The sequence below is a fragment of the Parambassis ranga genome, chromosome 18, assembly GCF_900634625.1.
Source record: "Parambassis ranga chromosome 18, fParRan2.1, whole genome shotgun sequence".
Taxonomy (NCBI): Eukaryota; Metazoa; Chordata; class Actinopteri; family Ambassidae; genus Parambassis; species Parambassis ranga.
Genome location: NC_041038.1, coordinates 21,856 through 43,415, shown reverse-complemented (window position 1 = coordinate 43,415; position 21,560 = coordinate 21,856). Strand labels below are relative to the sequence as shown.

The 21,560-nt window shown below is 44.0% G+C and overlaps 1 protein-coding gene across 4 annotated transcripts; it reads left to right on the top strand.

Moving 5' to 3' along the window:
- The first annotated feature begins 6,439 nt into the window (after window positions 1–6,439).
- On the top strand, window positions 6,440–14,747 carry c18h4orf54 (chromosome 18 C4orf54 homolog). 4 transcript variants are annotated; one of them, XR_003672104.1, is made up of 3 exons: window positions 6,440–11,085; window positions 11,282–11,321; window positions 13,688–14,747. XR_003672104.1 is itself a non-coding variant. In XM_028428775.1 (2 exons), the coding sequence occupies exon 1, from the start codon at window positions 6,620–6,622 to the stop codon at window positions 11,072–11,074; it is 4,455 nt and encodes a 1,484-aa protein (XP_028284576.1). In that variant the 5' UTR covers window positions 6,440–6,619; the 3' UTR covers window positions 11,075–11,085; window positions 13,688–14,747. The 4 variants fall into 4 exon arrangements, 2 of the variants coding, with proteins under 2 accessions (XP_028284576.1, XP_028284575.1); XR_003672103.1 differs by having other exon boundaries at window positions 13,685–14,747; XM_028428775.1 differs by lacking the exon at window positions 11,282–11,321.
- Window positions 14,748–21,560: the final 6,813 nt, after the last annotated feature.

Below are 21,560 nucleotides of genomic sequence, written 5' to 3'. Positions count from 1 at the left end.
TGCTTCTTGTATCCCGTCTGTGACACATGTAGGGCAGAGTTTCACCCAGTTAAGCTTGGGGTCATCTTGGGTTACCTGCTCGGCATCTACTGTATTACACTGCTGGCAGGGGGTTGACGGGGCAGATTCTGTTGCCTCCCAACAGCAGACATCACAACTTTTCTCATGGCCTGGTGGTGAGTTCAGGGTCCCTGCCAGCCAACCATCAGCATGTCCCATTATTCATTCCAATTAGAGTCAACCGCCTGGATATGGCTGACTACTGCACTGCTGTAGGTTGCAGTGGAGATGAGGAAGTCACTACTAGTCACAATGCTATGTGTCTCGGTGCTTTTGAAGATGTTTGCACAAAATAATGGCAGAGTAAAATTAAAGATGTTAAAAATGCTTAACCTTTATATATTTTTTTTTAATTTATATTTTTTATTACTAAATCAACCTTACTATATTAAATGTTAATGAACTAAAAAAAAAATCACATATGCATTTTAGTCATTTCAAATGTAATTTCAAATTTTAATTAAAGCTGCAAGCAGCATTGCGGGCCCTCGCGCACCTGGCGATCCGCGGGGTCATTGCAGTCTTCTCTCCTATGCTCTCGTCTCCTATACTCTCCTGTCCTATGCTCTCCTCCTCTCATTTCCACAGATATACAACAAACACATGTTTACAACCAAACTTTCCTGCTACCAGTAGGTGGCGCTATGACCGTATCATCCTATTAGCATATATATCTGTTCAGACTCGGGTCCATAGCAGTAGTGTAAGATTTTGTCCACATTGCATGAAGTATATGGGTAGTACTACATAGAATAGAGCAAGTTCCTTTGTAATGGCGAATGGTCAAATTTGAGGCCACGCCCCCACCACACGGTAATACTTTTGAAAGAGTTTTGGAATGCGTCTATTCCCTATGGTGTCCTGAGTGGACACAGTGATTTTCAGCTCAATTGCATGAAGTATGTGAGGCGTGAAAAGTTTTGAAGCAGGGTCACAAATAGGCAAAAAATGGCCACAAAAGTCAAAATGGCGGACTTTCTGTTGGGTTTGGAGCGGGGGTCCAAGAGACTTTTTTGTGCGTCTTGGGGTGATACACATGTGTGCTGATTTTCATGATCCTGTGTCAAACTGGCCAGCGGGGCTACGTGTTAGGGCAAAAAATACAGGGAGTTCCTTTGTAATGGCGAATGGTAAACTTTGAGGCCACACCCCCACCACACCGTAATACTTTTGTAAGAGTTTTGGAATGCGTCTATTCTGTATCGTGTCCTGAGTGGACACAGTGATTTTCAGCTTGATTGGATGAAGTATGCGAGGCGTGAAAAGTTTTGTAGCAGGGTCACAAATCGCCAAAAATTAACAGACATTTCAAAATGGCGGACTTCCTGTTGGGTTTGGAGGGGGGGTCCAAGAGACTTTTTTGTGCATCTTGGGGTGATACACATGTGTGCCAATTTTCATGACCCTACTCAAAACAGGCCAGGGGGGCAGGCAGAAAAACCTATGAAAACACAACATTTTGTGTAGCCAGTAGGTGGCGCTCTGTCAAAGCCTCAATATTGTTGTATAGATGTGTTTAGGGTCAGACTCTGATCATACATGTGACATTTCGTACAGATCGGACAGAAAACGAAGAAGTTATAGAGACTTCCTGTTTCCTCTGAAATGGTCAAACTTTGAGGCCACGCCCCGGCCACACCGTCAGACTTTTGTAAGAGTTTTGGAATGCGTCTATTCCCTATGGTGTCCTGAGTGGACAAGGTGACTTTCAGCTCAATCCGATAAAGTATGCGAGGCGTGAAAAGTTTTGGCATCTATTCCCTATGGTGTCCTGAGTAGACACAGTGAATTTCAGCTCAATTGCATGAAGTATGTGAGGCGTGAAAAGTTTGAAGCAGGGTCAAAAATAGGCAAAAAATGGCCACAAAAGTTAAAATGGCGGACTTCCTGTTGGGTTTGGAGGCGGGGTCCAAGAGACTTTTTTGTGCGTCTTGGGGTGATACACATGTGTGCTAATTTTCATGAACCTGTGTCAAACTGGCCAGCGGGGCTACACATTAGGGCAAAAAATACAGGGAGTTCCTTTGTAATGGCGAATGGTCAACTTTGAGGCCACGCCCCCACCACACCGTAAGACTTTTGTAAGAGTTTTGGAATGCGTCTATTCCCTGTGGTGTCCTGAGTGGACACAGTGAATTTCAGCTCAATTGCATGAAGTATGTGAGGCGTGAACAGTTTTGAAGCAGGGTCACAAATTGGCAAAAAATGGCCACAAAAGTCAAAATGGTGGACTTCCTGTTGGGTTTGGAGGGGGGGTCCAAGAGACTTTTTTGTGCGTCTTGGGGTGATACACATGTGTGCTAATTCTCATGATCCTGTGTCAAACTGGCCAGCGGGGCTACGCATTAGGGCAATAAATACAGTGAGTTCCTTTGTAATGGCGAATGGTCAACTTTGAGGCCACGCCCCCGCCACACCGTCAGACTTTTGTAAGAGTTTTGGAATGCGTCTATTCCCTATGGTGTCCTGAGTGGACACAGTGAGTTTTAGCTCATTTGGATGAAGTATGCGAGGCGTGAAAAGTTTTGTAGGAGGGTCACAAATCGCCAAAAATTAACAGAAATTTCAAAATTGCGGACTTCCTGTTGGGTTTGGAGGGGGGGTCCAAGAGACTTTTTTGTGCATCTTGGGGTGATACACATGTGTGCCAATTTTCGTGACCCTACTCAAAACAGGCCAGGGGGGCAGGCAGAAAAACATATGAAAACACAACATTTTGTGTAGCCAGTAGGTGGCGCTCTGTCAAAGCCTCAATATTGTTGTATAGATGTGTTTAGGGTCAGACTCTGATCATACATGTGACATTTGGTACAGATCGGACAGAAAACGAAGAAGTTATAACGACTTCCTGTTTCCTCTGAAATGGTCAAACTTTGAGGCCACGCCCCGGCCACACAGTCAGACTTTTGTAAGAGTTTTGGAATGCGTCTATTCCCTATGGTGTCCTGAGTGGACATGGTGACTTTCAGCTCAATCCGATGAAGTATGCGAGGCGTGAAAAGTTTGGCAGCAGGGTCACACATCGCCAAAAATGGCCACAAACCTTCAAATGGCGGACTTCCTGTTGGGTTTGGAGGGGGGGTCCAAGAGACTTTTTTGTGCGTCTTGATGTGATACATATGTGTGCCAATTTTCATTATCCTGTGTCAAACCGGCCAGAGGGGCTTCACGTTGGGGGCGCTATAGAGCCATTTTCCTATGTGCGTTTCAAAAGTCAGCAAATTTCAAAATTTTTCGGGCGAATGAATTTTTCTACCAAGTTTGGTGAGTTTTTGGGCATGTTAAGGCCCCCAAAAATGCGATCTAAGGGGGGGAAGGAAAAATAATAAGGGTTTCAATAGGGCTCTTGCACCATTCGGTGCTCGGGCCCTAATAATAATCCTAAGGGTTTCAATAGGGCTCTTGCACCATTCGGTGCTCGGGCCCTAATAATAATCCTAAGGGTTTCAATAGGGCTCTTGCACCATTCGGTGCTCGGGCCCTAATTAAAGCTGCAAGCAGCATTGCGGGCCCTCGCGCACCTTGCGATCCGCGGGGGTCATCGCAGTCTTCTCTCCTATGCTCTCGTCTCCTATACTCTCCTGTGCTATGCTCTCCTCCTCTCATTTCCACAGATATACAACAAACAAATGTTTACAACCAAACTTTCCTGCTACCAGTAGGTGGCGCTATGACCGTATCATCCTATTAGCATATATATCTGTTCAGACTCGGGGCTATAGCAGTACTGTAAGATTTTGTCCACATTGCATAAAGTATATGGGTAGTACTGCATAAAACACAGCGAGTTCCTTTGTAATGGCGAATGGTCAACTTTGAGGTCGCTCCCCCGCCACACGGTAATACTTTTGAAAGAGTTTTGGAATGCGTCTATTCCCTATGGTGTCCTGAGTGGACACAGTGAATTTCAGCTCAATTGCAAGAAGTATGTGAGCCGTGAAAAGTTTTGAAGCAGGGTCACAAATAGGCAAAAATGGCCACAAAAGTCAAAATGGCGGACTTCCTGTTGGGTTTGGAGGCGGGGTCCAAGAGACTTTTTTGTGCGTCTTGGGGTGATACACATGTGTGCTAAGTTTCATGAACCTGTGTCAAACTGGCCAGCGGGGCTACACATTAGGGCAAAAAATACAGGGAGTTCCTTTGTAATGGCGAATGGTCAACTTTGAGGCCACGCCCCCACCACACCGTAAGACTTTTGTAAGAGTTTTGGAATGCGTCTATTCCCTGTGGTGTCCTGAGTGGACACAGTGAATTTCAGCTCAATTGCATGAAGTATGTGAGGCGTGAAAAGTTTTGAAGCAGGGTCAAAAATAGGCAAGAAATGGCCACAAAAGTCAAAATGGCGGACTTCCTGTTGGGTTTGGAGGGGGGGTCCAAGAGACTTTTTTGTGCGTCTTGGGGTGATACACATGTGTGCCAATTTTCATGATCCTGTGTCAAACTGGCCAGAGGGGCTACGCGTTGGGGGCGCTATAGAGCCATTTTTATATGTGCATTTCAAAAGTCAGCAAATTTCAAAATTTTTCGGGCGAATGAATTTTTCTACCAAGTTTGGTGAGTTTTTGGGCATGTTAAGGCCTCCAAAAATGCGATCTCGGAGGGGAAAAAAAAAAAAAAAAAAAAAAAAAAAAAAATAATAATCCTAAGGGTTTCAATAGGGCTCTTGCACCATTCGGTGCTCGGGCCCTAAATAATAATCCTAAGGGTTTCAATAGGGCTCTTGCACCATTCGGTGCTCGGGCCCTAAATAATAATCCTAAGGGTTTCAATAGGGCTCTTGCACCATTCGGTGCTCGGGCCCTAATAATAATCCTAAGGGTTTCAATAGGGCTCTTGCACCATTCGGTGCTCGGGCCCTAATTATTTAATTATTGATTAAAAATTGTGAATTATTTTTTCTTTTATCATATATAAACAAATTATTCTATTTATATGTTTTATTTATTATACATTAAAATGTATTATTTGTATATATTAATATAAATTGTATCATAAATTGAAAGATTTTTATATATTTGTTTTTAATATATACAAATATATATTTATTTACAATTATATTATTTTTGTAGCCTAATATTAAAAGCAAAATAATACATTTCCATATTGTATGCTTTGGCACCCCTGGCATCTTCCAAAGGCCCCTGGTGGCCCCTCTCCCTCCCTGAGAGATGTGCCCATAGCAGCTTTGACTTTAATTGGCTTATGTTGCTGGTGAGTTGTTTTCACTTCAGGTGTTTATCTGCCTGCAGACACAGCCCTGCACACACTCCACGCTGTCTAACATAGCTGCACTTTGCACATTTTGTCACACTGCCTGTTTGAGCATCACATGTATTTATAAGAACAGCCTAGCTGACTGTCTTTGCAGAAATGAGGTGTTGTTCAGACATGAATTCAGGCTCTGGATTTATATGGACTGTTTTATGTTGTTTGTTTATTCTCCCTGCTATAAATACACACTTATTTCACCCTGCTGAGTGACGAGTAGACCAAAAACATAAAAAAAAACTAAATATGGAATGGGTAAACAGATGTTCCTTGGTGCCTTGCTTTTGAGTTGCTGTAGGTTAGCGTACACAAACAACCTCTTCATTAACTACTAATACTAAATGGACACCTATTGAATAGGGCTGATCTGGCTAAGACCAGCAAATTAATCTGTTAGCTAAAGTCAGAAAGTCTACATAAACGTTACATAAAGTGTCCAAGTTGCAGATGTCTAAGCTAAGGTTTCCTTGCTCAATGATGTTAGCAAACTATTGTCTGGCTGCTAAACTGGCCACCCTACTGTTTGCAAGTACTGTATTAGCAAATCAGCACACATGGTGTAAACATGTTACTGTGAGCAACAGGGTGGTCAGTGTAGTTTGCTTAATGGCTACATGGTGTCGCTGTTAACGTTTTTTTGCATCTGTACAGTATTTGACTGAAAGAAAATAACAATTTATCAATACTTTATTTTCAGTATTTACTTGTCTTTGTATAGACATGGATTGCTTTGCCTCATCCAGTCTTGATAAAAAGTGCCAAAAAGCTGACTGCTACAACTTTTATATATTTTCTCATGTTACATATTGCACCATTATTGGCATTATTGTTGTGATTCTACTCAGCTGTTGACTAATATTTAAAAACAGATGAGAGAACCCCGTCTGCCTAATAATCTAATATGGAAAAATATGGTTTGACATAAAAAAGAGGAGCGTATTTACGCAGCGTAAAATTGTACTTTTAAGGTTAATTATACATCTGCACTTGAATTTTGCAGGGGTGTCTTAGTGACCCTATTGGTCCGCTGGTCCTAGCTTAAGAACCATGTGGCCTAGACAGTGGTTAGTAATGTATCTGCTCCTTTTTAGATACTCGGCTTTAGGCTTCATGTGCGGTGAGCTGGAACGTCTGGAGTGCTTCGATGTCATCGGAGTCTGTCTGTCCGGACACTAAGCCCTGCGCGCAGCACCATCTTTGCTTGTAGGACGGAGCCATCCTGGGGTGCTTCATCTCTCTCGTCTCTTTCCTGCCAGACACCAAATGTAAACGAAAACCTGCCACTCCAGCTATGAAGACTGAACGAAGCTGTGTGGAGACGTGCCGGCAGGTTAAAGATCTGCTCCAAAAACCAGCAGAGGATGTGACGGAGAAACAAGACGAAAGCAAATATGTGGATATGGAGTTAGTGGATCTGGACACAGATGGAGCAAAACCGGAGAAAGGGTGTTGCTTTGGTGAAAGAAACCAAATAAACGACCTAATAAACAACAGCGGCACCGGAGCTATGCGCGCAACAGAACCAAAACATGAGTCTGCGAATAAAACGAAGATGGATACAAAGAAAAGGGATGTCGGGAATGATGTAAAGGAGAGGCCCTCTGGTCCATCATTAGTTCATCCTAACACGGAGGATTGTGTCAAATCAGTAGACAAAGCGGAGTGCGCCATTGTGCAGCCGGATGTATCCAAAACAGAGGACGGCAAAATGCCACAAGATGAAGATGAGGATTTACACAGTGAGGATAATTATCTAAGTGGGAGAAGTGTGTCGGATGATTATGAGGATGATGATGTTGTTAGTTTGGTGCTTTCAGATGACTGTGTCCCGTGCGCAACGGAGTGCGAGTCCCATTACATTACAACACACGAGATCCAGCTCTCGGAGCTGTCTGACCATGAGGGGGACTACGACCTCGGGGCGGGTTCTTCCACCAGCTGGGACATTGAGGATGACAATCAGGTGTACTCGTTTGTTGATTACGCTTCTTTTGAGGGTGATGGGGCGGTGGGGGAGAGGGGGGACGGCCGCCAGCCTCGCTCTCAGGGCGCAGCAGCAGCAGTCAGCACTCTGCTTGAAAGTGATCTGTGCGACGCGGCCAAGTTCACCAGCTCAGATGAGAGTGTGTCAAAGCCCCAGCCGTGCAGTAGCACCGCTGCGGGACAGATCCACCTGTCAATCAGAACCACTTCTCGAGCTATAAATGACCCTAGCAATATCCAAGAACAGGAAAATATCCTTTATCATGCCAGGCGCTCCGGAGACATGAGTCGCTATGTGTTTAGAGGAGTTGACGGGAAGACAGAGACGTTGTGTGACAGGGCGAAGTGTTTCATAGCCGCGCCCGGACGCTTGCACTTTGGCGGCAAATTAAGGGGAAAAGAGGTCACTGAGTATTCCAGCGGTACGTCCAGCGCTGTCAGCGAGCTGGACGACGCTGACAAGGAGGTGCGGAACCTGACAGCTAGAGCCTTCAAGAGCCTGGCCTATCCTTACTTTGATACCATTAATTTCAGCACCTCCAGTGAGTCCTCCGCATCAGAGCATGGTATAGGGATAAACACGTGGTCCACCTTTGTCGACCTGAAATATGGCAACATGAATGTGTCACAGGGACTGGACCAAAATGTTGTTTCCCATCAAAACTCAACGGCCTCATTTGAAATAGCCAAAAATATAGACAATAAGGGTTATAAGGGCATTGCACTGGCAAGCATCAAACCGCCCACCAGCAAGATCTTCACTCTGAATGGCAATCCCCACAGCGCATCTTCAAAGAAAATAGAGCTGATGGGGAAATTTGGTCAGGGCCACGGTGGGGTGATAAGGCTCACAGAGACTCTGAATTTCCGTTGCAATGTCAAATCGGGAATGTCTGGGGAAGAAAGACGCACTAACTTTGCACAAAATGCAGCAGGATCACGTTCCACAGATGAAGTTACCAACAGTTTGCAAAGAGGCCAGAGGAGAGAGGCAAGCAAGCCGCCCTCTAAAACCATGGAAGACACGCACAAGAAAGCCATATTCGCCTCCAGTCTCATCAAAAATGTGATTTCTAAGAAGATGCAGTTCGAGCAAGAGCGCAAGATGGAAAGAGGGGAGATCATTGAGCCTCACTGCGCGCCTTCCCCGTCTTTTACGCACCAGGAGAGCGAAATCCACAGGGGGAAGGCGGGCAGCGAGCTGCACAGACAGAGCTCCAAGTTTTCTGAGAGCAGCTCTGATCACGCAATAATGTGCGTGGATGAATTGGGGGACTTCGTGGACAGCTTTTCATGTGACACCAAGAGCGACTCGCGGAGACAAGACACGAACGCTCCCGCAGTAGAAACTAATTTAGAGCCCGTGAATGAAGCTGGAATCGATACTAAAAAAGGCGCATTGGAAGCGTCCAAAAGCACGCTGCTTCGGAGCCAAAATAGCGCATTCAGATGCTGGAAGGACGAGGAGGTAGAGTTTCAAAAGGATCATAAAAACGATAAAACTCCCGGGGAGAAGCTGCCTTCAGCTAATGACAAGGAGGGAGAGGGGGCTCAGTACTCAGCGGGCAACGGCAAACTGACCAAAATGTCTCATTTGTTTGTGCCAAGTATCCAACTGCTGTCCAATGACCGAGAAACGGGACAGCAGCTCCAGGGGGACAATTATTCTCCCTGTGGAGATGGAGGAGGAATCAAACTGCGCTCTGACACTTTATACATCCAGGACTCCAGGAGTGTGGCTACATCTAAATCTCCAGAAATAAAGATCAACCTAAGGAGCGTCAGAGACAATAAAACGGAGCCTTTTGGCGTCTCCAAGCTACGCGCGCCTAATATAGGCTGTAACTCAGCCGGCCTCATCAGAACAGATGACTTCAAATCCCAGGCTCTGGCTGCAGCCTTGAAGGGTGAGTGTTCAGATAAAGTACCGCATTTCATGGTTAGAGATATAAGGGATAATAAAGGGAAGTTGCAGACTCCCATTCATCAAGTGAGAGACGTGCGTAAATTAGTAAAAAGCTCCTATCACTTTGTTTCTTTGGATAACAACGACAACAAATCCAGCTTTGTCCCGACTGACAGCCACTCAGAGCAAAAAAAGTCCCACAGAAACCCCAACTCTGTGTCCCCTATAGTGATAAAGTGTCAGTCTGTGAATACAAACAGTAACGGGAAGCAATCTGTGAATCCTGACTTAATTAAACGGGAGTCTTTTGATACAGACAGGTCGTCTCCAGAGGGCGCTAAAAGCACTGCACTACAGAAGGCAGCAGGCAGAGCAGCCACAACACCCTCAGAGGAAAGTATTGGCTTCAAAATTGAAAGCAGAGTAGCATCAAAGAAGCAGGAGAGACTATCAGATGGTGTAATATCTGATAAGAAACCAGAATCCAAGATGTCAAACCAGGTGGCTTTAGAGAAGCTCCAGGCTGCTGTGAAAACCATGGAACAGCTGTACGTGTTTGAAAAGAATGAGTGGAAGAGGAAGAGTGAGCCGCAGCCTCTGATGGACAGCCACGTGCTTTCGCTGATAACCAGTGAGGAGCACGGAGCATCAGAGAAGGAAGGAGCAAAAGGGGACAGAAGGGACTCCTATCCCAACACGGAGAAGACGCCACCAGCAGTGTCCCCCAACACCGACAACCTGTTCAAAGCCTGTCAGACATCCGGAGGCCGGGATGACAGGCAGGTTGCAAAGTCAGTGCAACCTCCCAGCAACGCAGGAGGTAAAAATATGTTCAGCCTCAAGACCACAAAGCCAAACACCATCAAACAACCGCCTTTTAGCACCAAAAGCTTTGCCCCCAAGTCACCAAAATTACCCGTGTCCAAGCAAGGTTGGAACGAAGTGGTTGATTTGAAGGAGGCAGACAGGTTTGCGCAGGACTTTTCCTCCGCTGACAATGAGAATTACCTAACCATCCCGGTGAAGTCACACCCCAGCAACAGCAAGCAGCCCCCTTCTGTGGATAAAACATCTGTATATACCTATGCCAGCCAGACACACCCCACCACTCCTCCATCACATGCAGCACATAGGGCTTATGAAGACCTCAACCAGAGCCCTAAATGCTCCAGCATCGTGATGGAGACTCGCTCACCTGAGATCCCCCCCGCCACCATCTACCACTCCTTACCGCTGGGTATAACCACCAATCAGCCACAGGTCTATTGTTTCTCTCCAGCGATCACTCCGGCTCCTACCCTGGATCCCTTCCAGGCCACCCAAAGGAAGATGCTGCTGGATCCCACCACCGGAAACTACTACCTGGTAGACACTCCGGTGCAGCCGACTTCCAAACGCCTCTTTGACCCAGAAACAAGACAATACGTGGACGTGCCAATGCCACAGCCTCCCATGACGCCTGTGCCAATGCCCCTCTCGCCTTTGGCTCTCAGTCCTGGCGCATACGGGCACACCTACATGATCTACCCAGGCTTCATGCCAGCACCTTCAATCATACCGGCACGTTCTCTGGTGCAGTCGCAAATGTCAGTGCAGTCAGAACCAGAGAGCACGGAGAAAGTATCTTTACAGCAGACTGAGGGCATGTATATGGAGAGCCCCTTCTACATGGCCACCAGAAAGTCACCTCAGGCGGCCTCCGGGACCCAACAGGCAGCCGCCACCAACAGAACACCACACAGCTTCTCAAGCATCAAGCAGCCCGTCATCAGCATCACTTCCCAGCAAGGGCCCCGGATAATCGCCCCACCTTCATTTGACGGGACCACCATGAGCTTTGTGGTGGAGCACAGATGAAAGGTGGAGAGGTGAGTAGCTCAGACAGGGGGTCATGTTTTGGGTCATGGTGGTGTTAAGACATTTTTTTGCACAAAAAGTCTAAAGTCCACAGATAACATATAGGATAGGATGTGTGTGTATGTGTGCTGTAGCATTACAGAATGCATTTAAAATGGGGGATATCGGTTTTCATATCTGTTTATGTTATCTCTTCGTTTTTTTCAGAATGATATGGAAGCTAGGAGTAATCAAAATTAAGTAATGAGTAAGGCTTTATGAATCGACCACACGCATTTGTGCCCACATCCATCAGACTCATTTACACTTGAGCTAGTCTGAGGCCTGACTTCATTTATAGTGCCACAGTTTATTTTTAGATGTAATTTAAGTACATTTAGGCAGCACATCTACACCTTCAACAGCACAAATTTGTTGCTTATTTCACAATAAATTGAGTTATTCCAGGTCATTTTGATTTTCATAATCCCATTAAGAAGAAGGCACCCTATTTGTTTCACCTTCCCTGCCACACAAGGCTACCTCAGTGTAGTGTGTGTGTGGAGGAGTGAAAGGTCAGACGATGACAGGCGTTTGTTATGTGTGTACATAGAAAAGCTTCAGCTGCTGCTGGACATCAGGCGGTTGGCTGGCAGGTCAGAGTCACTGTAGGGTCAAGCGGCTTTTTATAGGAGCAGAGAGGGTGAGAAGCCAGGTTCACATGGACTCTGATTAGCAACATAAACATAACATACATAAAAACAGCATGCAACATGGCAGCAGATGTGTCAAAGTCTTGTTGCAATGTTGCAGTCTCAGCTGCAACATTTGGAGTTTCCCTTCCCATCTGACCCACATACTGGAGAGCTCAGATATGTTTATAAAGTAAACAGATAGTGTGGAAGTTGGAGACGCTAACTTTTTCAGTTGCAGGTGTAAATCCTACAGACTGAAAGAAAAACATATATAGAAAAAATTACTGCACACTGAGAAAGCTTGTTCTTGTGCCTGTGATCGTGCCGGTAAACGCATCGGCAAAAGAATGCCAGTGTCAGAGGGACCAGGGAGGGATTAACAGAGGTCTTTTAAGGGTGTCAGATTTTCCAAAACAACAGTAGGTCAAGTTTGTTGTCAGTTTCCTTCCTTAGAATAGAATTTGTATATTTGTGTAATGAAATACAACTTCTATTGTTAGCAAGAACACAAAATGTTACAGCTAAAGGCAAATGTGTGATGTTAGACCACAGATCCGTATAAGTGTACTAACCTTTCTGAAACCCTAACCCTAACCCTAACATGTATTGAAGCTTATTGGTGTAAAAAAAGTTTACCTAAATTACTACTAAACTTGATAGAAAACAATAAGTGTAGAAAAAAAGAAGATAAAAACATTATGGTCACCAGCCCTGTGCCTAAATGTGTTCACCAAAACATTAGCATGCTAACACATTGAACTAAGATGGTAAATATAGTAGCCTAATGAATATGCTTGCTAAAGCTTTGGCTGTTGAGTGCTGGCTACAGAGCTGTTAGAATATCTATAGACCAGGGGTATTCAATTTCAAGTTAAAGAGGTCCAGTTAGAGAAAATTTCTCGAAGCAAAGGTCCAAATATATATAATTTCGGACCTTTGCTAGGAGATGTATATAAATATATACATACCAATATATATGGTTGGATGGATGCATGGATGCATGGAACCAAAACGGCAGTACAATACAGTACAATTTAAAAACTTTGACAATACTTTTGTCACATAATATAGAGCTGTAGAATGTTCTTTCAATAATTACATAAAAGTAGGGTTGCATTTTAAAAAAAGGGGAAAGGAGGAGGTGTATGTTTGTTACTTATATAATGTTCACCATAATATTTTTGTGTATGTTCATTGCAATGCTGGAAATAGTATCACTTCAGACAAAGTTTTTGTTTAATTTACTTAACTTGAACAATACATATCCACCTCTAGATAACATAAATGCCAGCTAAAATTTCCAAATCTCATTTCCATTCAGTATGCTTGCAAATAATCTGTAATCCTCTGTTTGGGTCCTCTCCTCCTCATTCTCCTCCATCCAATGCTGGTTATTGAGCCCTGTACCTGTAAAAATTACAACATTACTATAAGACTATTTAATCGTTTTCCGAACGCATATCTATAGAAGATATCTGCCGGAATGCCGTACTGGGCCGTTCTGGCCCACTTTAATCCCGGTGTATCGCTGTCTTTCTTTTCTTTTTTCTCGTCTTTTTACACGTGTAATCTGTCTTCAATTTGTATTGTAGTCGCAACCACCTGAAATGCCCAGATTTGATTGGCTGAGAGTTGTCACGTGGGATGGATAAACTCGTATGCAATTGGTCTGTGCGTTTCCCCATGCGCTAAACCACTTCCGTAAAGTCAATGAAAACTGCGGCAGTTAAAATAGAAGCGCCCCGTCAGGTTTTAAAGAAAAACCTGCTGTTTAGACTATAAGTTCGGACCGCGGTCCGCCATTTGGTGACCCCTGTTCTATTATGTCTTTGATTGTCTTTTTTTTGTAAATAAATAATAGTATGTATTGTGAATTCTATCCTGTAACTTAAGTTTTTGGTTAATGCTAATGAACTTTTTTTTTCTTGCTGTCCAGCAGGGTGGTGCTCTGAATGGATCCTGGACAGCTCTCTGGGTTTTGGCCTCCATGTTGTTTTACATTTTTGTTTTTATGGTTTTACTAATGGACTTTTCAGAGCTTCTTGATCTCATCTAATTGTTATGTAAGTACACATATTATTTTTGTCCACCACACTGTAAAAAATGTAAAAACACTTATTTTATAGGTCTATATGGCACATGCTTTTTATATAGAATAAGGTGCCAGTATTATATAAAACATGAGTTACACTACATTGCATCATAATGCATACCACCATGTGTTACAATGCAATATTAAGCTAAAGAGGACTTTTACATTGATCGATTTTTACATGAGATGAATAATGATTGGAACTTGGTCATAAACAAATTTTAAAAATATATATACAATTTTAGTGTTTATATAACAATATGTAGAAAAATGTAGCAAAACAATTGCACATCCTAACATTGGCTAGTATGGTGAATGGTACAAAAAAATTCATATGTGTAGTACAAAATGTTTTTTTTTTTTTTTTAACACTTTATTTACACTCGTAAATCTAAACATGTATCAATTCACATTTGCTAGTTTGAAGTTCTTTTCAGACGTGTTGACAAGAGGCTCCTGCTGGCTGGGCTTGTTTACATGGTCACAGGTTAAATATCAGTGCTCACTGATTGGTTGCTAAAAGCGTTCATATCTGTAGGGAAGCAGTCTAAAGGTGACGTGCAACTAAATATATACACATGCATTACTGAGAATTTATATACAAATGTATATGTGTTTATGTATGCTGTCCACAAATAATGACTTTATTTGCATTTGTAGTGTGAATCTCATGCAGTACTAGCTGTGAGCAGGAAATGTGTTTCTAAAACATCATGTTGACACTGCGTTTTTGTACATAAGAGTTCACAGACTGTGGATCTGCTGGTCAGTCCATGCTTCTTTTATTTTGAAAAACATGTTACTTCATTATTATCATAATAGCAATTATTCTTTTATAATAAATACTGTGGTCATTATTGAATGTTATTGTATTTATTATAGAAGAATAAAGGATTTTTTTTCTTTTTGTTTGTGTTTGTAAAACATTTTACTGTAGTTAAAATGCCATCACGATGCATTGTGGTACTTTGATTTTAACTTTAACTGTATGAATGTTTATCTACAATGTGTTTTAAAACTATGGCAGGAATTTACTGAACAGGGAGTAAATGTGAAAGTAACAGAAAGTAGGTCTGTGGGTGAGGAGACTGGTGAGCGTTGAGGAAGTGGTGAGCGCACAGTAGGGGATAAAGCCAATCAAGGCAAAAAAACAATAGCTGCTGAATGTTTTTTTTTTTTTAGTTTTAGCTTTTTCACTTTGATGTGTTTTGCTGGTGTACAGTGTTGGATCAGTCGTGAACACTGCAGGAGATGTTACATGCTGTTGATGAATGCATTTGTGCACTATAACAATTTCAATAAAAATTAAAGCTGCAAGCAGCATTGCGGGCCCTCGCAGACCTTGCGATCCACGGGGCTATTGCTGTCTTCTCTCCTATGCTCTTGTCTCCTATACTCTCCTGTCCTATGCTCTGTTTTCCTCCCATTTGCAGAGATGTACAACAAACACATGTTTACAACCAAACTTTCCTGCTACCAGTAGGTGGCGCTATGACCGTATCATCCTATTAGCATATATATCTGTTCAGACTCGGGTCCATAGCAGTAGTGTAAGATTTTGTCCACATTGCATGAAGTATATGGGTAGTACTGCATAAAACACAGCGAATTCCTTTGTAATGGCGAATGGTCAATTTTGAGGCCACGCCCCCACCGCACGGTAATACTTTTGAAAGAGTTTTGGAATGCGTCTATTCCCTATGGTGTCTTGAGTGGACACAGTGAATTTCAGCTCAATTGCATGAAGTATGTGAGGCATGAAAAGTTTTGAAGCAGGGTCAAAAATAGGCAAAAAATGGCCACAAAAGTCAAAATGGCGGACTTCCTGTTGGGTTTGGAGGGGGGGTCCAAGAGACTTTTTTGTGCGTCTTGGGGTGATACACATGTGTGCCAATTTTCATGATCCTGAGTCAAACTGGCCAGAGGGGCTACGCGTTAGGGCAAAAAATACAGGGAGTTCTTTTGTAATGGCGAATGGTCAACTTTGAGGCCACGCCCCCACCACACCGTAAGACTTTTGTAAGAGTTTTGGAATGCGTCTATTCCCTATGGTGTCCTGAGTGGACACAGTGATTTTCAGCTTGATTGGATGACGTATGCGAGGCGTGAAAAGTTTTGTAGGAGGGTCACAAATCGCCAAAAATTAACAGAAATTTCAAAATGGCGGACTTCCTGTTGGGTTTGGAGGGGGGGTCCAAGAGACTTTTTTGTGCATCTTGGGGTGATACACATGTGTGCCAATTTTCATGACCCTACTCAAAACAGGCCAGGGGGGCAGGCAGAAAAACCTATGAAAACACCACATTTTGTGTAGCCAGTAGGAGGCGCTCTGTCAAAGCCTCAATATTGTTGTACAGATGTGTTTAGGGTCAGAGTCTGATCATACATGTGACATTTCGTACAGATCGGACAGAAAACGAAGAAGTTATAGAGACTTTCTGTGTCCTCAGAAATGGTCAAACTTTGAGGCCACGCCCCGGCCACACCGTCAGACTTTTGTAAGAGTTTTGGAATGCGTCTATTCCCTATGGTGTCCTGAGTGGACACGGCGAATTTCAGCTCAATCCGTTGAAGTATGCGAGGCGTGAAAAGTTTGGCAGCAGGGTCACACATCGCCAAAAATGGCCACAAACCTTCAAATGGCGGACTTCCTGTTGGGTTTGGAGGGGGGGTCCAAGAGACTTTTTTGTGCGTCTTGAGGTGATACATATGTGTGCCAATTTTCATAATCCTGTGTCAAACCGGCCAGAGGGGCTACGCGTTGGGGGCGCTATAGAGCCATTTTTATATGTGCATTTCAAAAGTCAGCAAATTTCAAAATTTTTCGGGCGAATGAATTTTTCTACCAGGTTTGGTGAGTTTTTGGGCATGTTAAGGCCTCCAAAAATGCGATCTCGGAGGGGGAAAAAAAAAAAAAAAAAAAAAAAAAAAAAAATAATAATCCTAAGGGTTTCAATAGGGCTCTTGCACCATTCGGTGCTCGGGCCCTAATTAAAGCTGCAAGCAGCATTGTGGGCCCTCGCGCACCTTGCGATCCGCGGGGGTATCGCTGTCTTCTCTCCTATACTCTTGTCTCCTATACTCTCCTGTCCTATGCTCTCCTCTCCTCTCATTTGCAGAGATGTACAACAAACACATGTTTACAACCAAACTTTCCTGCTACCAGTAGGTGGCGCTATGACCGTATCATCCTATTAGCATATATATGTGTTTAGACTCGGCTCCATGGCAGTACTGTAAGATTTTGTCCACATTGCATAAAGTATATGGGTAGTACCGCATAAAACACAGCGAGTTCCTTTGTAATGGCGAATGGTCAACTTTGAGGCCACTCCCCCACCACACGGTAATACTTTTGAAAGAGTTTTGGAATGCGTCTATTCCCTATGGTGTCCTGAGTGGACACAGTGAATTTCAGCTGAATTGCATGAAGTATGCGAGGCACGAAAAGTTTTATAGCAGGGTCAGAAAACGGTAAAAATTACAAAAAAAAAGTCAAAATGGTGGACTTCCTGTTGGGTTTGGAGGGGGGGTCCAAGAGACTTTTTTGTGCGTCTTGGGGTGATACACATGTGTGCTAATTCTTGTGATCCTGTGTCAAACTGGCCAGCGGGGCTACGCATTAGGGCAATAAATACAGTGACTTCCTTTGTAATGGCGAATGGTCAACTTTGAGGCCACGCCCCCGCCACACCGTCAGACTTTTGTAAGAGTTTTGGAATGCGTCTATTCCCTATGGTGTCCTGAGTGGACACAGTGAGTTTTAGCTCATTTGGATGAAGTATGCGAGGCGTGAAAAGTTTTGCAGCAGGGTCACAAATCGCCAAAAATTAACAGAAATTTCAAAATGGCGGACTTCCTGTTGGGTTTGGAGGGGGGGTCCAAGAGACTTTTTTGTGCATCTTGGGGTGATACACATGTGTGCCAATTTTCGTGACCCTACTCAAAACAGGCCACAGGGGCAGGCAGAAAAACCTATGAAAACACAACATTTTGTGTAGCCAGTAGGTGGCGCTCTGTCAAAGCCTCAATATTGTTGTATAGATGTGTTTAGGGTCAGACTCTGATCATACATGTGACATTTCGTACAGATCGGACAGAAAACGAAGAAGTTATAGAGACTTTCTGTGTCCTCAGAAATGGTCAAACTTTGAGGCCACGCCCCGGCCACACCGTCAGACTTTTGTAAGAGTTTTGGAATGCGTCTATTCCCTATGGTGTCCTGAGTGGACACGGCGAATTTCAGCTCAATCCGTTGAAGTATGCGAGGCGTGAAAAGTTTGGCAGCAGGGTCACACATCGCCAAAAATGGCCACAAACCTTCAAATGGCGGACTTCCTGTTGGGTTTGGAGGGGGGGTCCAAGAGACTTTTTTGTGCGTCTTGAGGTGATACATATGTGTGCCAATTTTCATAATCCTGTGTCAAACCGGCCAGAGGGGCTACGCGTTGGGGGCGCTATAGAGCCATTTTTATATGTGCATTTCAAAAGTCAGCAAATTTCAAAATTTTTCGGGCGAATGAATTTTTCTACCAAGTTTGGTGAGTTTTTGGGCATGTTAAGGCCTCCAAAAATGCGATCTCGGAGGGGGAAAAAAAAAAAAAAAAAAAAAAAAATAAAGCTGCAAGCAGCATTGCGGGCCCTCGCGCACCTTGCGGTTCGCGGGGTCATCGCAGTCTTCTCTCCTATGCTCTTGTCTCCTATACTCTCCTGTGCTATACTCTCCTCCTCTTATTTCCACAGAGATACAACGAACACATGTTTACAACCAAACTTTCCTGCTACCAGTAGGTGGCGCTATGACCGTATCATCCTATTAGCATATATATCTGTTCAGACTCGGGTCCATAGCAGTACTGTAAGATTTTGTCCACATTGCATAAAGTATATGGGTAGTACTGCATAAAACACAGCGAGTTCCTTTGTAATGGCGAACGGTCAACTTTGAGGCCACGCCCCCACCACACCGTAAGACTTTTGTAAGAGTTTTGGAATGCGTCTATTCCCTGTGGTGTCCTGAGTGGACACAGTGAATTTCAGCTCAATTGCATGAAGTATGTGAGGCGTGAAAAGTTTTGAAGCAGGGTCACAAATAGGCAAAAAATGGCCACAAAAGTCAAAATGGTGGACTTCCTGTTGGGTTTGGAGGGGGGGTCCAAGAGACTTTTTTGTGCGTCTTGGGGTGATACACATGTGTGCTAATTCTCATGATCCTGTGTCAAACTGGCCAGCGGGGCTACGCATTAGGGCAATAAATACAGTGAGTTCCTTTGTAATGGCGAATGGTCAACTTTGAGGCCACGCCCCCGCCACACCGTCAGACTTTTGTAAGAGTTTTTGAATGCGTCTATTCCCTATGGTGTCCTGAGTGGACACAGTGAGTTTTAGCTCATTTGGATGAAGTATGCGAGGCGTGAAAAGTTTTGTAGGAGGGTCACAAATCACCAAAAATTAACAGAAATTTCAAAATTGCGGACTTCCTGTTGGGTTTGGAGGGGGGGTCCAAGAGACTTTTTTGTGCATCTTGGGGTGATACACATGTGTACCAATTTTCATGACCCTACTCAAAACAGGCCAGGGGGGCAGGCAGAAAAACCTATGAAAACACAACATTTTGTGTAGCCAGTAGGTGGCGCTCTGTCAAAGCCTCAATATTGTTGTATAGATGTGTTTAGGGTCAGACTCTGATCATACATGTGACATTTCGTACAGATCGGACAGAAAACGAAGAAGTTATAGAGACTTTCTGTGTCCTCAGAAATGGTCAAACTTTGAGGCCACGCCCCGGCCACACCGTCAGACTTTTGTAAGAGTTTTGGAATGCGTCTATTCCCTATGGTGTCCTGAGTGGACACGGCGAATTTCAGCTCAATCCGTTGAAGTATGCGAGGCGTGAAAAGTTTGGCAGCAGGGTCACACATCGCCAAAAATGGCCACAAACCTTCAAATGGCGGACTTCCTGTTGGGTTTGGAGGGGGGGTCCAAGAGACTTTTTTGTGCGTCTTGAGGTGATACATATGTGTGCCAATTTTCATAATCCTGTGTCAAACCGGCCAGAGGGGCTACGCGTTGGGGGCGCTATAGAGCCATTTTTATATGTGCATTTCAAAAGTCAGCAAATTTCAAAATTTTTCGGGCGAATGAATTTTTCTACCAAGTTTGGTGAGTTTTTGGGCATGTTAAGGCCCCCAAAAATGCGATCTTAGGGGGGGAAGGAAAAAAAATGAAAAATTAAAGCTGCAAGCAGCATTGCGGGCCCTCGCGCACCTTGCGATCCGCAGGGTCATCGCAGTCTTCTCTCCTATGCTCTTGTCTCCTATACTCTCCTGTCCTATGCTCTCCTCTTATTTCCACAGAGATACAACGAACACATGTTTACAACCAAACTTTCCTGCTACCAGTAGGTGGCGCTATGACCGTATCATCCTATTAGCATATATGTCTGTTCAGACTCGGGTCCATAGCAGTACTGTAAGATTTTGTCCACATTGCATAAAGTATATGGGTAGTACTGCATAAAACACAGCGAGTTCCTTTGTAATGGCGAACGGTCAACTTTGAGGCCACTCCCCCGGCACACGGTAATACTTTTGAAAGAGTTTTGGAATGCATCTATTCCCTATGGTGTCCTGAGTAGACACAGTGAATTTCAGCTCAATTGCATGAAGTATGTGAGGCGTGAAAAGTTTTGAAGCAGGGTCAAAAATAGGCAAACAATTGCCACAAAAGTCAAAATGGCGGACTTCCTGTTGGGTTTGGAGGCGGGGTCCAAGAGACTTTTTTGTGCGTCTTGGGGTGATACACATGTGTGCTAATTTTCATGAACCTGTGTCAAACTGGCCAGCGGGGCTAAACATTAGGGCAAAAAATACAGGGAGTTCCTTTGTAATGGCGAATGGACAACTTTGAGGCCACGCACCCACCACACCGTAAGACCTTTGTAAGAGTTTTGGAATGCGTCTATTCCCTGTGGTGTCCTGAGTGGACACAGTGAATTTCAGCTCAATTGCATGAAGTATGTGAGGCGTGAAAAGTTTTGAAGCAGGGTCACAAATAGGCAAAAAATGGCCACAAAAGTCAAAATGGTGGACTTCCTGTTGGGTTTGGAGGGGGGGTCCAAGAGACTTTTTTGTGCGTCTTGGGGTGATACACATGTGTGCTAATTCTCATGATCCTGTGTCAAACTGGCCAGCGGGGCTACGCATTAGGGCAATAAATACAGTGAGTTCCTTTGTAATGGCGAATGGTCAACTTTGAGGCCACGCCCCCGCCACACCGTCAGACTTTTGTAAGAGTTTTTGAATGCGTCTATTCCCTATGCTGTCCTGAGTGGACACAGTGAGTTTTAGCTCATTTGGATGAAGTATGCGAGGCGTGAAAAGTTTTGTAGGAGGGTCACAAATCGCCAAAAATTAACAGAAATTTCAAAATTGCGGACTTCCTGTTGGGTTTGGAGGGGGGGTCCAAGAGACTTTTTTGTGCATCTTGGGGTGATACACATGTGTACCAATTTTCATGACCCTACTCAAAACAGGCCAGGGGGGCAGGCAGAAAAACCTATGAAAACACAACATTTTGTGTAGCCAGTAGGTGGCGCTCTGTCAAAGCCTCAATATTGTTGTATAGATGTGTTTAGGGTCAGACTCTGATCATACATGTGACATTTCGTACAGATTGGACAGAAAACGAAGAAGTTATAGAGACTTTCTGTGTCCTCAGA